General features: G+C 37.6%; 1 protein-coding gene across 1 annotated transcript in view; it reads right to left on the bottom strand.

The window, feature by feature from the left end:
- The window catches only part of WDR44 (WD repeat domain 44), an 81,173-nt gene that overhangs the window by 47,152 nt on the left and 17,936 nt on the right, over positions 1–16,085 (bottom strand). The window contains exon 2 of the mRNA XM_049644756.1: positions 4,505–4,538. Coding sequence (XP_049500713.1) covers positions 4,505–4,538 — 34 coding nt within the window. The remainder of the gene's footprint in view (positions 1–4,504; positions 4,539–16,085) is intronic.

Genomic DNA, 16,085 nt, shown 5'->3' with positions numbered 1-16,085 from the left:
GAACAACTCTAATCAAAACCAATTAGTAAGATAATCTTGACAAGACCAGGGAGAGAGAATACTTGAAAGCTGATGGTCATTAAGAATAGTTAATGAATATTAGAGAAACACCTTCAGCTGTCGTATGAATTAAGTATATTTATCCAATTATCCTCCAATAATTGTTCATTAATAGGAAAATCAGAAGCACTGCACAACATAATCCCATGGGTATGTTTCCTAAGTTAACCAAAGCAAAAATACACACTCATAATTCCTGTACCTCGATTTAATTTGTTTTAATTAAGTATTTACAAGGGTCACAGATTAACATTCTCACACTGATCAAAACTGCCAAGCAGTGGGGCACCTGGGTGGCTCAGTTGGTTACGTGTCTGACTTTGGCTCAGGTCATGATCTCAGGTCATGAGTTCGAGTCCTGCATTGGGCTCTCTCCTGTCAATACAGAGCCTGCTTTGGATCCTCTGTCCCCCTCTCTCTCTCTGCTCCACCCCACTCTCAAAAATAAACATAAAAAAAAAAAACAACTGCCAAGCTAAGCAGCGATTGCACTTCTATCTTACTTGGCTTTAATAAAACTCTCCTGGACTTTGAACCTTTGAAAGATATCAACCTCTATAAGGTAAACTGTGATTAAGTCACAAGTTTAATGGAGTGATATGGCACCTACCAGAGGATCTAATCTCCAGAGAAGTTCATCAGAAGATTTCTCAGTAAAACTTAATTTGGGGTTTATATAGTCATCTATGACTCTCAGTGGTGTGTAAGGTCCAGGTCCTTCCCCTAGCATCTTGATCAGGCTTGGGAGATGAAACCATGGAAGCCAAAAATGTGTCTGCAGACAACCAACACCAGCTTAGACTTCACACACTCCTCACTTATCACCTCCTTCTGGAGATGGGCCTGCCCCATTACTAAAGCACAGGGCCTACTAAATCCCAGCTTCCCACCATTAGGCCGTTTCTTGAACCCCTGCCGATCACAACCTCAGAAACACACGTCCTTAAAAGGTATGGTAGATCATTCAATTTCTAGTCATTCACACCACGGTTTCCCTCCACGTCTGTTGGATATTAGAGAGCTGCGTGGACCCTCCTCACAGTATTCAGTTCTATGACTAGAGCTTTTAATTTTAATAAGCACATCCAACAAAAGACTAATCATTTTCACAAATCATTTGTACAAAAGTAATCTACGCTCAAGGAAATCTTCACTATTATTTACTAAAGAAGAGTAAGCTAAAAATGTTAGTTATTGAGGCATCTGGCTGGCTTAGTTGGTGGAGCATGCAGCTCTTGATCTCAGGGCTGTGAGTTCAAGCCCCGTGTTGGGTGTAGAGAATGTTTAAACAAACTTACAAAAATTCTTTAAAAAATAAAATAAAAAAAAAATGCTAGTTATTAAAAAATTCAGGTCACTTCTAGTTTTTAGTAGCGAGGAATGGGAAGGTATTAACAGTGACTAAAGTGAAATTTTATTTATTTTTAAAAATTTATTTATTGCCTTTTTTTTTTAGTAATTTCTACCCTCAACGTGGGGCTCAAACTCAAGACCCTGAGATCAAGAGTCCCATGCTCTTCCGACTGAGCCAGCCAGGTGCCCCAAAAATGAAATTTTAAAAAAACGTTTTAGAGATGTGATCTCTACTCTTTTTTGCTGAGAAAAGTTAAAAAACAAAAACAAAAACAAACAAACAAAAAAGGAACAACTCTTAAATAGTGGTCATGTCCATCCACCGATTCCTATCAATGTGATCCCTTTGTCTAAGTCTCAAGTCTTGACATTCTAACTGCCTCTTAACAGCTCTCTGCACTTAGTCTCTTCCCTCCAAACTGTCTCCCACCCTTCCACCACTTATCTTTCCATTAATTCCTCCATAAAAAAAACAAAACAAAACAAAACTCTGAAGAGCACAACTGTAAGACGTATAAAACCTGACTTTTAAAATGTCTTGCTTCAAAATTTTAAAGCCCAGAGTTCTTAACCTGACATTCAAGGTTGATCGAAATCTGGCCCCACTTTACTTCTCCATCATTTTACCACTGAAACGTTTACATGGGTCACGCCAGTCTTTCAATGCTCCCAGCAAATTCTATACCTTTGCATCGTAAAGAGCTCATGCTACTGCCTAACATACAATGCTTTCCCAGTTTTTCTCTGCCTATGCAGATTTCTCCCAATTTTCAAAGCCAGACACAAGTTCTACCTCTTCCCTGAAACTTTTCCCTGATACACCAGGTACCTGTGCTCTCGGGATTGTTCTATCTTCCCTTCCCCTTCCAAACTCGTTGTGGCACTTCAAGTCTATTCTATTCTACAGATCATCAAAAATCATCTATTTTGATTCTACAAATCATCAAAATTTTCTTTGGATTGCTTAAAATATCAATAGGTATGCTGCTATACATGATATGCATTCAATAGTCGGAGAACATTCACACCACAGACTACCATTTAACAATACAAAGGAATAAACCGTTGATAACACGCAACGACTTGGATCTCAATCCTTTGAGCCAATCTCAAAAAGTCACACACTATATGACTGAAGTTATAGGACATTCTCAAATGACAACATTACAGAAATGGAAAAGAGCTTACGGGCTGCCTGAGGTTAGGGATGATTTGAGGTAGATGGCGGGTGTGACTTTTATAAAAGGGTACATAGCTCAAGGGAGAGCTTTGCGGTGATGAAATAGACCTCCATTCTGTGGTGGTAGTTACACAAATATACATATGTAATAAACTGAAGCAGAACTATACACTCATATTGTACCAATGTCAAATTTCTGGTTTTGATATTGTACTATAATTGAGATATTGTACTATAATTAAGATATAACCACTGGGTGAAATGGGTGAAAGATACACAGGAGTTCTCTGTACTATGTTTGTAGCTTCTTGTATCTATAATTATTTCAAAATGAAAAGTAAAAACGAACACTATCCAACTGCATGTTTATTTACTAAATATGTATATTTTCTAACTTTATTCAAGTTAAGCACAATCTATAATTACTGAGATAAAGTAAATTTCCCAAACCTGTTTGTTACAACCTAAAAACATCTTAGAGCTAAGTGGCTCTTAAAACCTACAAGCATAAACAGCAATTGTCTCTGGATATGAGGATTGGGAGGTGGAGGATGAGGAATGGGAGGGAAGCTACATTTTCAACCATCTACTTTTTGTACTAGACAAATTTTCACCATGTCCACGCATTATTTTTAAAAATTGTTTTTATCAAATACAAGTAAATTTGTATAAAATAGAAGAACTAACTCTCCTTAAGCATTCAGTTTAAGAAAAAGAACATTACCATTAGCTTCCAATCTCTTAAATACCCTTCTCCATCTTCATTATATTCTTTCTCCCTGAGAGATGACTGATACCTTCAAACTTTGTGTTTATTATTCCCTTGCCGTTCTTTATAGTTTTACTATGTTTGTATCTTTAAAGAATATATTCTTTAATTTTACATGATTTTGAACTTAATATAAATGGAGTATTACTGTATGTATCTTACTGTGACTTGTTCTTTTCCCCCACTCAACTCTATGGTGCTGAATTCATCCATGGCATTGTACGTAATGAATTCATTCATATCTACTGCTGTAGAGGATGCCACATGAACATGCCACAATTTATCAAAAAGATCGGTATCCAATGTGTATAAATAGAAGGTAAGAATACTGGTAGTAAAAAAAAAAATTCGGCACATTTGAGATTATATATACATTATATACAGACACACACAAACATACACAAACAGTATGTACTCTATTTGACGTAAATAGTTCTGCTGGGTGATGTTCTTGGCCTTAAAATGGCTCTCATTGGCACAGTATCTCATAATGTCTCAACACCAAACTTCTTTGCTTGGATATAAGGCTGGGATTGCTTTTTATATATAATGATGATACCAATGCATGTGCCCATAAGAAGTATAAAAGTGTTTTGGGGCGCCTGGGTGGCTCAGTCGGTTAAGCGTCCGACTTCGGCTCAGGTCACAATCTCGCGGTCCGTGAGTTCGAGCCCCGCGTCAGGCTCTGGGCTGATGGCTCAGAGCCTGGAGCCTGCTTCCGATTCTGTGTCTCCCTCTCTCTCTGCCCCTCCCCCGTTCGTGCTCTGTCTCTCTCTGTCTCAAAAATAAATAAACGTTAAAAAAAAAAATTAAAAAAAAAAGTGTTTTGGTTATTCCACATTTTTGTCATGCAAGTATTACTTTTTCAATTAACACACACGTATTTTATAGTATTCTTTTATTCTAAACATTATAAAACAAATGGAAATTAGTGGAAATCTAAAAAACGTACAATCCTTTTCCTCATAGCACAATATTTGTTATTTTTAGAGCACCCAACCACACCTAGTAAGATACAGTGACAATACTATTTAACAAAAATAATAAGCAACAGAAAAGCAAGAAAATTTACATAAAATAGAAAAATGAGTGAAAAGTATACACAATTTGTAGAAATAGAATTCTCAGAAAACACAGCTTACCTTTAATGTTGAAATCCCAACCTTTCCTGGAGACCTGTATAGAAATAAAAGGAAGGAGGTATTGAATAGTGGAGGCAAGAAGGGAAATACATCTACACACTTATTAAAGACAAGCCCACATTTTAAAACACTTATATACTTTGTGATTGAAAAAAGTCTTCTGTGCACATAGAAAATGTAGAAAACATAAAAAAGAGAGAAGAAAATTAAAGTGACCTATAATCCTACGATCTAGGGATTTGAGTATGTACCTTTTGTCTTCCCATATACATATGCTGTATAATACTATAATAAACATTCTTGTAAATAAAATTGGGGCACCTGGGTGGCTCAGTTGGTTAAGCGTCTCTTGGTTTTGGCTCAGGTAATGATCTTGTGGTTCGTGAGTTCGAGCCCTACATCCAGCTCTGCACAGAGCCCACTTTTGGGATTCTCTCCTTCCCTCCTTCTCTTTCAAAATAAATAAATAAACTTTAAAATAAGCATCCTTCATAAATAAAATTGTGTGCTCTTCCATGATAATTTTTTTTAAGTGTATTTATTTTGAGAGAGAGAGAATCCCAAGCAGGCTCTATGCCGTCAGCACGGAGCCTGATGATCCCACAGAACTGTGAGATCATGACTGGAGTCGAAATCAAGAGCTGGATGCTTAACCGACTGAGCCATCCAGGTGCCCCCATGGTAAATTTCCTTAAAATAAATTTTCTAAAAGTGGAATTGCAGGCCAAAAGTATACATATTTTTCAGCATTTTGAGAAACTTTCAAAGTGCCCTTCAGAACAGTTGTACCAGTTTATACTCTCACTGCTCTGAGTGCCTGTTTCTTAATACCCCCGCCAAAAATGAGTGTTATGTTGAAAATCTTTACAAATTTGACAAGGAAAGTATCTCATTATTATCTTAATTGCAGTTCTTTGATTTGTAGTGTAGATGGAAAGTTTGATATGCATTAGACAGTTACTCTGCTTTTGAAGAGAGGTACCCATTTTTGTTTGTAGCTCATTTATCTACTAGAGCAAAACTATTCTTTTCAAAAAATTTTTTAGTGTTTATTTTTGAGAGAGAGACAGAGTGTGAGTGGGGGAGGGGCAGAGAGAGAAGGAGACACAGAATCTGCAGCAGGCTCCAGGCTCTGAGCTGTCAGCACAGAGCCGGATGCGGGGTGAACTTGGGAAGGGCAAGATCATGACCTAGGCCAAAGTCAGACTCTTAACCAACTGAGCCACCCAGGTGCCCCAGTAAGAAACACTTTTAAATGAATATTAATATGTCATTTCTAAAACTTTTTTGTAAAATGTAATGATTACAGATGATACTTTATTTTGAAAGGCATCTTCAACATTATCGAATCAGATAGCCTCTTTTTACAGATAAAGAAACAGAGGTGCTCAGAGGTTAAATGAGTTTCCCCAAAGTCACATATTTAGGGGATAAACCAAGAGAAGCATCAAGTTCAACTACCATGCTCTTCAAATGGCAAACTGGGTAATCCATATTTGCTGTAGCAATCTTGAACTTCTAATCAAAACTTAGTGTGCTAAAAAAATTATTTTGGTCACTTAACAGAACATCAACCCCTTTATTCAACAAACACTTATGGAATATCTACTATATACCAGGGACTACAGATATGAAGATGAATAAAACATAATTCTAGTTTAGGAGGTTTTTAAAGCTCGTTTAAAAAACAAAAAGGTAGTAGGGGCACCTGGGCTGCACAGTCGGTTGAGCATCTGACTCTTGATTTCGGCTCAAGTTATAATCCCAAGGTCATGGGATCGAACCCCACATCGAGAGCATAGAGCCTGCTTAAGACTCTTTCACCCTCTGCCCCTCTCCCTGGCTCATGTTCTCTCTCTCTAAAACAAAAAACAAACAAACAAACAAAAAATGGTAGCTATATAAAATAGTGCTGACCATTTAGCCATAGTGCCCAGACAATATAATTTCATGTTGACAAAGGACAATTTGCAGAAATGAAAAATATATTCCCAATTATTTGGCTTCCCTGGCATACCTATACAGTACTGCTATGTAACAAAATCCTCTTTATCCAGGGGTGATTAGGACCAAAGCTACTCTGATTTAAAAAAAGAAAAGAAAAAAAAAAGTGTTTGACTCTTGATTTTGGCTCAGGTCATGATCTCATTTTTTGAGTCTGAGCCCCAGCACTGGGCTCTGCACTGAAGGTGTGGAGCTGGCTTGAGAGTCTTTCTCTCCCCCTCCCCTGCTCTCTCTCAAAATAAATAAACTTAAAAAAAAAAAAAAAGAGGGGTGCCTGGGTGGCTCAGTGGGTTGTTTTCAGCTCTTGGTTTAGGCTCAGGTTGTGATATCACTGTTTATAAGTTCAAGCCCCGCATTGGGCTCTGTGCTGATAGCGCAGAGTCTGCTTTGGATTCTCTTCTCCCGGGCTCACTGCCCCTCTCTCTCCCTCTCTCTCCCTCCCTCTCCTTCTCTCTCTTTGGCGCGTGCACACGCACTATCTCTCAAAACTAAGTTAGCATTAAAAAAACTAAAAAAAAGAGAAAAGATTCTACACAAAGGATGTCTAAATGTAAGTGGAAATCAAAAGAACAAAAATAAAAACAAAAAACCTCGAAGGTTATCGAATTACTACATGGCACATATTCTGACTGCCAATTAGAAAACACAAATCATCTGCCTCAGAGGTGTAACAGCAAATGGAAATAAGATTAAAAAAACCTCAAGCCCCAGGGCACCTGGGTGGCTCAGTTGGTTAAGCATCTGACTTTGGCTCAGGTCATGATCTTGAGGCTTGTGGGTTCAAGCCCTGCATTGGGCTCTGTTCTGACAGCTTGGAGCCTGCTTAGGAGTCTGTGTCTCCCTCTCTCTCTCTGCCCTTCCCCTGCTTGCACTCTCTCTCTCTCAAAAATAAACATTAAAAAAAAGGGTTTTTTTTAAATGCCTTAAGCCCCATATGAAGTAGACAGTAGAAGAAAAAGAAAATCTGCCTTCCCATGACCCTCATCACTTCAAGAAATCTGACCAGGTTTTTAATTTTTTTTTTAAGTTTATTTATTTATTTTGAGAGAGAGAGAGCACAAGCAGGGACGGGGCAGAGAGGGAGAGAGAATCCCAAGCAGGTTCCACGCTGTCAGCATAGAGCCTGATGTAGGGCTTGAACTCACGAACCATGAGATCATGACTTGAGCAGAAACCAAGAGTCAGACGCTTGGGGCGCCTGGGTGGCTCAGTCGGTTCAGTGTCCGACTTCGGCCCAGGTCATAATCTCACAGTTCGTGAGTTTGAGCCCAGCGTCAGGCTCTGTGCTAACAGCTCAGAGCCTGGAGCCTGTTCCGGATTTTGTGTCTCCCTCTCTCTCTGTCCCTCCCCTGCTAGCTCTCTGTCAAAATAAAGAAACATTTAAAACTTTAAAAAAAAGAAAAAAGACGCTTAATCAACTGAGCCACTCAGGCGCCCCTGACCAGTTTTTTTTAGCTGTCAAAAAAAGAAAAACACACACAGAATGGGGAACTACGTTTATCTCTTGTATGTAACATTTAATAAAGGGCACTTTTTGGCTATTGATTCACAGGGTCTAAATTATGGACTAATTGTTGACACACATGGAAATATTCCAGATTGGTGCTAACAGGGCTTTACCTATGCGTGTACAAACTATAAAATTTATTATTTTTGAGAGCTAAGGGAACATAGTGAAAAGAGCAAGAGCTTTCAAGCATATGGCCCCCGCTTAAATTAAATATTCTTCCTACCATTTACTCTATGTGTGATCTTGATGAAATCACTTAATTTTTCCAAGCCTCAATCTCCTCTGTAAAACAGGGTAAAAGCACTCTACTTCATAGACCTTTCTGTAAGCATTAAATGAGAGCACATGGGGCACACACAGTAAGTGGTAGCTTCTTCAGCAGCTTCGAATTGCTTCATCGAAATTCACAAATGAGGACCTTCAGCAAGTTTCTCTACGGTACTTTGGCAGTCTGTTGGTAGTGGGGAGACTGAGACCAATTTCTTAAACACAGAAAAGATACCCTACAGGCTGTCAAATTCCAGTCCACCTACCAACAGGGAATACGAGAAAAACCAGATTATATTGAGCTGGTGATTAAAATGGGATCCGGCTTACATTTTGTGATGGCATTAAACAAAAAACTAATAACAAAAGACAGTCATGTTTGAGACATATTTTAAATGTTACAAAGTTGTTATGATCTTGATAGGCAGTAAAACAGCTTCTTCTAGGCTAATCAAGCCTAAAATTGTCTTTAATAGGGGTAGCCTATATGACCAGGATTCTTTTGTGATACATTTTTTTGATCCATTTATAGAACACTGGCATCTAGTAAAAAGTGAAAGCATATTTATAATTTGTAAAGTTGGCTAAAACAACGTGTATGATTTGTATCACGCACCAAGATGAGAAAGGAACAATGCGTTTCACCCTAAGAAACGGTAAATCATAATTTAGTATTCCCACTGGAAGTATTCCTAATGGGGCATTATAATAATAACGAAACAATGGCCATCTTTTATTAAGCATGTGCCCAAAACCTTGCTAAGACTTGACTTAGTTTTAACTTCTTTTGTCCTCACAACTTTCCTATGAGGTAGTGTTATTACGTTCCCTATTATACACAACAAAACATTTGAGGCTTGGGTCAGATTAGGTCACCTAAACTGCACTGCTAGTAAATTGTAGGGCCAGAATCTGACCCCAGGCAGTCTGACTCTAAGAGCCCACTCTCTCAAATACTTTGCAATATTGCCTCGTTTCCGGGCAAGGTCTTAAAAGATGATGATTATGAAAATACTATAATTGGCGCTATGAACACCAAAGTAAAGGCAATTAGTGCTGCTTCTTGGGTTGGACTAGACTAAGTCAAAGGCTCTGAATCCTGATCTGCCTTTAACAACTACAATTAACACCTAATTGATTTGGCACTGCTAGGGAATAAAATAATGAAATGCTCCATATATAAAAGTTCAAGAGTGATGAAGCTTCTCTTTTAGTGCCAAACTTCTGAAAGTATTTTAATTATTTTTGAATTTCCATTTCAAAAGCAGCTTGTAAATAAGTACATTATAGGCTAAGCCTTGCCCTTCCAGTAATCTTTCCCTTGCAAATACCTTCTTAAACAAAGGATATACAATTTTCCCTTTCTTACTGACCTGGAGTAATTATGCTCAAATACCACACTATGTTTTAATATAGTAATGCCCTCCAGAGACATTTATTTGCAGGGGATTTATTTGCCTTCACACTACGGGACCCCAGGCTATTATGCCTGGAATGTCTGTGTTTTACAGTTTTGCATCACTTTCCTCAATTTAAGTGGTCACTTTAATTGGTCACTTCTTCCAGTTGGCCATGTGCCTGTCTTTAAAAGCTTCCCTCCCTTTCTAATTTTTGCTTCTAATCTGCGTTGAGCTGGGAAACCAGGTTTTTAAAAATGGAATTGTACGGTAAAGGAAGAATCCAGAGATTCTCAGTAAAAGTCTCCCGTGAAAAAATTTTTACACGACTTTACTGTGGACTTCATGGCACATTGTTTGATTGGTCAGGGGCTGTTTAAGTGATTATTTCTTATTTTCAGCTGTACTGGAGAATCTATTACCAAAGAAGTGGCTGTCAGGTAAGCAAGGTGTCACTAATCTTTGGTATCCCTGGACAACCACTCAAGTCTTCTCTGTTTCTCAGTCTCTGACTTCAAAGTAGAGATAAGAACATTATACTATTTCAAGGTGATTATGTGCCTAAAGAAAACAACTATTCATGTTCAAGTTTGGAGACAGGAGAAATGGGCATCTAGAGGTCAAGAAAATTAAGTTCTATTCTAGGTTTTCCCAGCCAACTAGCTACATGACCTTTAAGCATGAGTTTTTAGACTTCCCATAATTTTAGAAAATTTTAAGACCCTTCATTAGTTTGAGAGTGAAGGTGTTAATTTATACCATGATTAATGGTCTAAATTTTATATCCTCTGATATCCCTTAAAATTGAGAACAATTGTAGGAAACACTGACATAATCCAACACACATACATCCTGAAATGCCCAGTAATACTTTGATACATCTAGTTAAGTAGAAAAATAGTCCTTCAAGATTTCTGTAGATACTAATTATAGCAAATTAGATTCCTCCTGTTTACAGGTTAAGGTCAGTAATTTTTCCCAGAAAAAGTCCAAATGCCTACATAAAATAACTTTTATTGCACCCCACACAAGAGAAATTTTGAAGAAACTCTGAAATGGGGCACCTGGCTGGCTCAGTCGGTAAAACATGCAACTCTCAATCTCAGGGTCATGAGTTCAAGCTCCATGTTAAGGTATAGAGCCTACTTTAAAAAAAAAAAAAAAAAAGAGGAAGAAAAGAAAAGAAACTCTGAAGTAACAGGTAGACATATTTAAGTATTGGTGGTATACCCCACTTAAATAAAACTTAAGAAACCAAAATGAGAGCTTCAAAAGTTCATTTTTTCATTTGAAAAGTTTTTATTGTAGGGTATTTTTAAATGAAATATTTTCAACACATTTAAATATCTGACAAAGCTTAATTCAAATAATAAACGTGCTTCTTATGAAGTTGAGCAAAAATATAAAGGGCTAAACTTCCTTGATTACCTAATAGTGTAAGAAAAACTTCCAACATACGAATACTAGTTACAAACACAGAAAGTCTTTGATTTTTGCAGCAGTTTCTGAAACTGAAAACATGTCTACCAATTGTACTATTAAATTTAAACATGAAAAACAAGCAACTTCTAAAACAGCTTCAAAATACAATCTGCTTTAAAAAAGTATCGGTATTCTGCTAAAAAAAAAAAACACCCTATACGGCTTACAGATCAAATATTAAAATTATTTTTAGTGTGGTTTCCACTCAGGTTTTGAATATAAAAGTAATTTTCAAATTTGTACTTCAGTAACTTACAATACAGATAGAATATCTTAATTCATTATACCTTAGTTTCTAAAAGAGTTATTTTCATGTACTCGTTATGTTGAGTTTATACTAACAAAGCTCATGTTTGAATATAAAATAATGTGTGACAGATGCTTTCTCAGAGTCCCTATCCATTTAGCATTTTAATTACAGTTTTCCTTTTGCAGCTAGGGTATTTGTGTTTAGAACCAATTCATTTTAATGTCTGCACAACATTCATTATTTTTAAAATTTACGTGGCTTCAAAACATTGCTTTGTGGATTTTGCAAGACAGTATAGGAATTGTTTTTCTTTTATACACTCTGACCTGATCCAGCGATAGCCTTCACATACCTCAAGCAAAATTTCATTAGAATAATAAGTTCACTAATGCAAAGGTAGGTCCTGGATTTGGATCTGATGACAAAAACTGCAACTTACCTAAAAGGTTGCCCACCAAGTTTCCACAGGAAGCACAAAACTCTGACAAAATAATACTGCATTCAATACAATTTCAGTGAACACTAACAAATATGCAAGCAACACGTTTTATTAACCCTCTTAGCTTGACTTTGGAACTTGCTAAACCTGACTCTCTGGTAATGTCGAGAACAGTACTCATTTACTTTAAAAAAACAAACTCAATCTCACAGAAAATGCATAGCACGAGGCTATTTTCAAGAGATCTGGATGCACCATAACTGTGGGGTTTTCTGTCACAGGTGTTGGAAGTGAGTATCCTATCTATTGATGTTACCTAGCACCAAAAAAATTTACAGTAATCCCTCTCAAAATTCTAAAAGGACTTTAAAAAATCAGTCAGAAAGGAAGAATAATTTTTTTAAGTGTTTGAAGGAAGCTTAAGAACCATTTAGACCGGGGCACCTGGCTGGCTCAGTGGGTAGAGCATGCGACTCTTGATCTCGGGGTTGTGTAAGTTCAAGTCCCACATTGGGTGTAGAGATTACTTAAAAATAAAATCTTAAAAACAAAAAACAAACCAACCAACCATTTAGACCAACAATCTCATTTCACATGTGAGGAAAAGAAGCTAAATAAGGTTAAATGAATGGTTAAATGAATCCATTCATTTAACCTTTACCTACTGCTTACCATGTACCAGCATTGTGCTAGGCACTACGTGTAATAAAACAGTGAACAAGGCCGACAGGATCCCCACCCTCCTAGAGCTTAAGCTAAGATCAAAGGCCTACTTAGGACTTGGACTCAAGTCTCTGCGGATTTTAACAACTCATGCAGCCTGTGAACTCACCCTAATAATTCTAAAAACCCTTCATGGTTTCACATGGGTAGGTAGCCAATCAAGTAAAACTGGCCATTTATTAAAGCCTTGATTACCTAAAATACCACCACAAATTTCCCAGGGAAGATTTGGGGATCCCAGAGACTGAAAGGGCAACATGACATCAATTTGGAAGTAGAAGGACTATTAAGCTTAGCTACATAGTAAAAAAACAACAACAACAACAACAACAACAAAAACTGAGAGCTGGAATCAGGAGATCTGTGTTTTAGTCCTGAATCTGCTAGTAACAAGGACTGTGGCCATAAAAATATATTCTGGGGGAGTTTTTCCAACTTTTAATTGTGGCCATTTCAAACATACACAAAATTGGGAGAATAATATTATGAACCCACATGTACAACATATCAGCCATGTTCAATAATGATCAATATCAATACTCTTCCCTCCACACCCCTGCCATATTATTTTGAAGCAAATCCCAGAAATTGTTTTATTTTTACCCATAAAAATGTCATACATATCTAAAAAAGATATTTTTTTTTAAATTTTTTTAACGTTTATTTATTTTTGAGACAGAGAGAGACAGAGCATGAACGGGGGAGGGTCAGAGAGAGAGAGAGGGAGACACAGAATCTGAAACAGGCTCCAGGCTCTGAGCTGTCAGCACAGAGCCCGATGCGGGGCTCGAACTCACGAACCGCGAGATCATGACCTGAGCCGAAGTCGGACGCTTAACTGACTGAGCCACCCAGGCGCCCCTCTAAAAAAGATATTTTTTAAGACATAACCACAACACTATTACCAATTTAACAATACCTTATTATACACAGTCATGATTCATACTTTGATACACAATTCATACTGCCCAGATTGTCTCAAGTATTTTTTACAGTTGGTTCATTTCAATTAATATCCAAATAAGGTTCACGTGTTACAATCAGTTGCCACATCTCTCTCAATCAGTAGGTTCCCCTTCAATCTCTTTTATTTCTTGCTATTCATGTGTTGAAGAACTAGTTTATTCATCCTGAAGAGGATTTTTAGGGCAGTGAAACTATTCAGTATGATACTGTAATGGGGGATACCCGTCATACATTTGTCCAAACCAGTAGAATGTACAACACCAAGTGTGAACCCTATGGCAAACTACGGACTATGTATGGGTGATTATGATGCGTCAGTGTAGACTCCTGAATGGGTAACAAGTGTACCACTCTGGCAGAGGATGCTGGTAATGTGGGAGGCTCTGCATGTGTGCATGGGAGGAGGTAAATGGGGAATCTCTGTACCTTCCTTTCAATTTGGCTGCGAACCTGTAACTGCCTTAAAAATATAGTCTTTAAAAAAACACCCAAACAAACAACAGCAAACAAAGAAATGAGGTCGTCCATCCTGTAGAAATTCTCACGGTCTGAATTTTGTTGGTTGCATCTCCACCATGTCACATCATAAAAAATATTTTAAAGGAAAACCTTCACAAGAGGCTGGAGGGATGGAATGTGCACATACCCAAAGAAAACTGCAAACACCTATAAGAACAATATCAGAAAGACTGGTGCTTAGAATGTGCTCGGATTAAAAAAAATTCCAGACACAGCTTTCCTTTATTTTAATTTATATTCAGAACAAGAACAACAAAAGGTGCGGGTCTGTTTATATGTAGACAAAGAGTATAATATAAAAGGCTGCTCCAATTCTTTTTTTTCTAGTGAAGATTACCGATAGTCAAACCAGAAAAGGAAAAACAAATTGTAATGAGGAAACTGAATCCCAAAGCATTCAAGGAGATAAAAGTACCTAGATAATCTAAATGAGTTCAGTTCTCCCGTCCCAGACAAATTATATCCCAGCATACCCTAAGAATGTACACAGCTTCCTCCCTATCTAAAGCCTTTAAAGAATCAGGTAGGATAGAAGAGGAAAATGAGAAAAACACTCAATAGTCAATAATGGAAAGCAGGTAAATGCTAAAAACTATAAGCAGATTTGCTTGATGTCAATCCCAAGCAAAAAAAAAAAATTTTTAATGTTTGTTTATTTTTGAGAGAGAGACAGACAGAACGTGAGCAGGGTAGGGGCTGAGAGAGAGAGGGAGATGGAGACACAGAATTGGAAGCAGGCTCCAGGTTGTGAGCGGTCAGCACAGAGCCCGACGTGTGGCTCGAACTCACAAGCTGCGAGATCATGACCTGAGCCGAAGTTGCACACTTAACAGACTAAGCCACCCAGGCACCCCATTTCCAAGCAAAATTCTTAAGCACACTGTTAAATGGTTTGAGGGCCCTAGGCATGGGTAAGATAATCATTAAGAGTCAGTAAGCATTCAGGACACCTTAGGTGGCTCAGTGGGTTAAGTGTCCACACTCTGGATTTCAGCTCAGGTCATGATCTCACAGTTTCTGAGATCAAGCTCTGTCTCCCTCTCTCCTGCTTGCATATGTGCTCTCTCCCTCAAAATAAATAATAAACAAACCTAAAAAAGAAACAAAAACAAAAACCTAGTTTTAAAAAAAGAGTCAGTAAGCATTCACAGAAAGCCTGTCATACAAGATTAACCTAATTACCTTTTTTGATAGGGTAACTGGCTTAGAATATAAAGAGAATACTATACACACGTGAAAAAAATTTGGATTTAAGCACTCAATTTTATAATATTCTCACCGATATCCTCTTTAAAAAAAAAAAGATTTCATTTTATTTATTTATTTATTTATTTATTTATTTATTTATTTTTATTTGTGAGAGAGAGGCAGAGCGTGAGCAGGGGAGGGGCAGAGAGAGAGGGAGACACAGAATGTGAAGTAGGCTCCAGGCTCTGAGCTGTCGGTATGGCGCCCAACACGGGGCTCGAACCCACAAACTGCGAGATCATGACCTGAGCCGAAGTCAAATATTTAACCAATTGAGCCACCCAGGCACCCCAAAGATTTTATTTTTAAGTCATCTCTACACCCAAGTGAGCCTCGAACTCACAACTTTGAGATCAAGAGTCACATGCTCCACTGACTGAGCCAGCCAGGTCCCTCACAAAAATATCCTTTTAGACAAGGATATTAACAAGGAGATGTTAAGCTAGAATACACTTAGATGGGTTTGTAACTGATTGAACATTACTCAAAGTATGCTGATTAATGCATCAATGAAAAACCATAAGGAACTATCAAATAATTTCTACTGTACTCTATCCTTCTTATTTTTTTAAGATTTTTTTTATTTTTTATTTTTAAGTAATCTCTACACCCAATGTGAGGCTCGAACTTATAACTCCAAGATCAAGAGTCACACCCTCTATGACTGAGCCAGTCAGGTGCCCCTATCCTACTTATTCTTATTAATGTCTTGAACGTGGACACTGCTGGCATATCTACCTAATTGGCAGATGACACAAAGTTGGGAAGCATAGAGA

The sequence above is a fragment of the Panthera uncia genome, chromosome X (assembly GCF_023721935.1).
Source record: "Panthera uncia isolate 11264 chromosome X, Puncia_PCG_1.0, whole genome shotgun sequence".
NCBI lineage: Eukaryota > Metazoa > Chordata > Mammalia > Carnivora > Felidae > Panthera > Panthera uncia.
The sequence above is the reverse complement of the archived record's forward strand: the minus strand, read 5'-3'. Positions and strand labels throughout refer to the sequence as shown.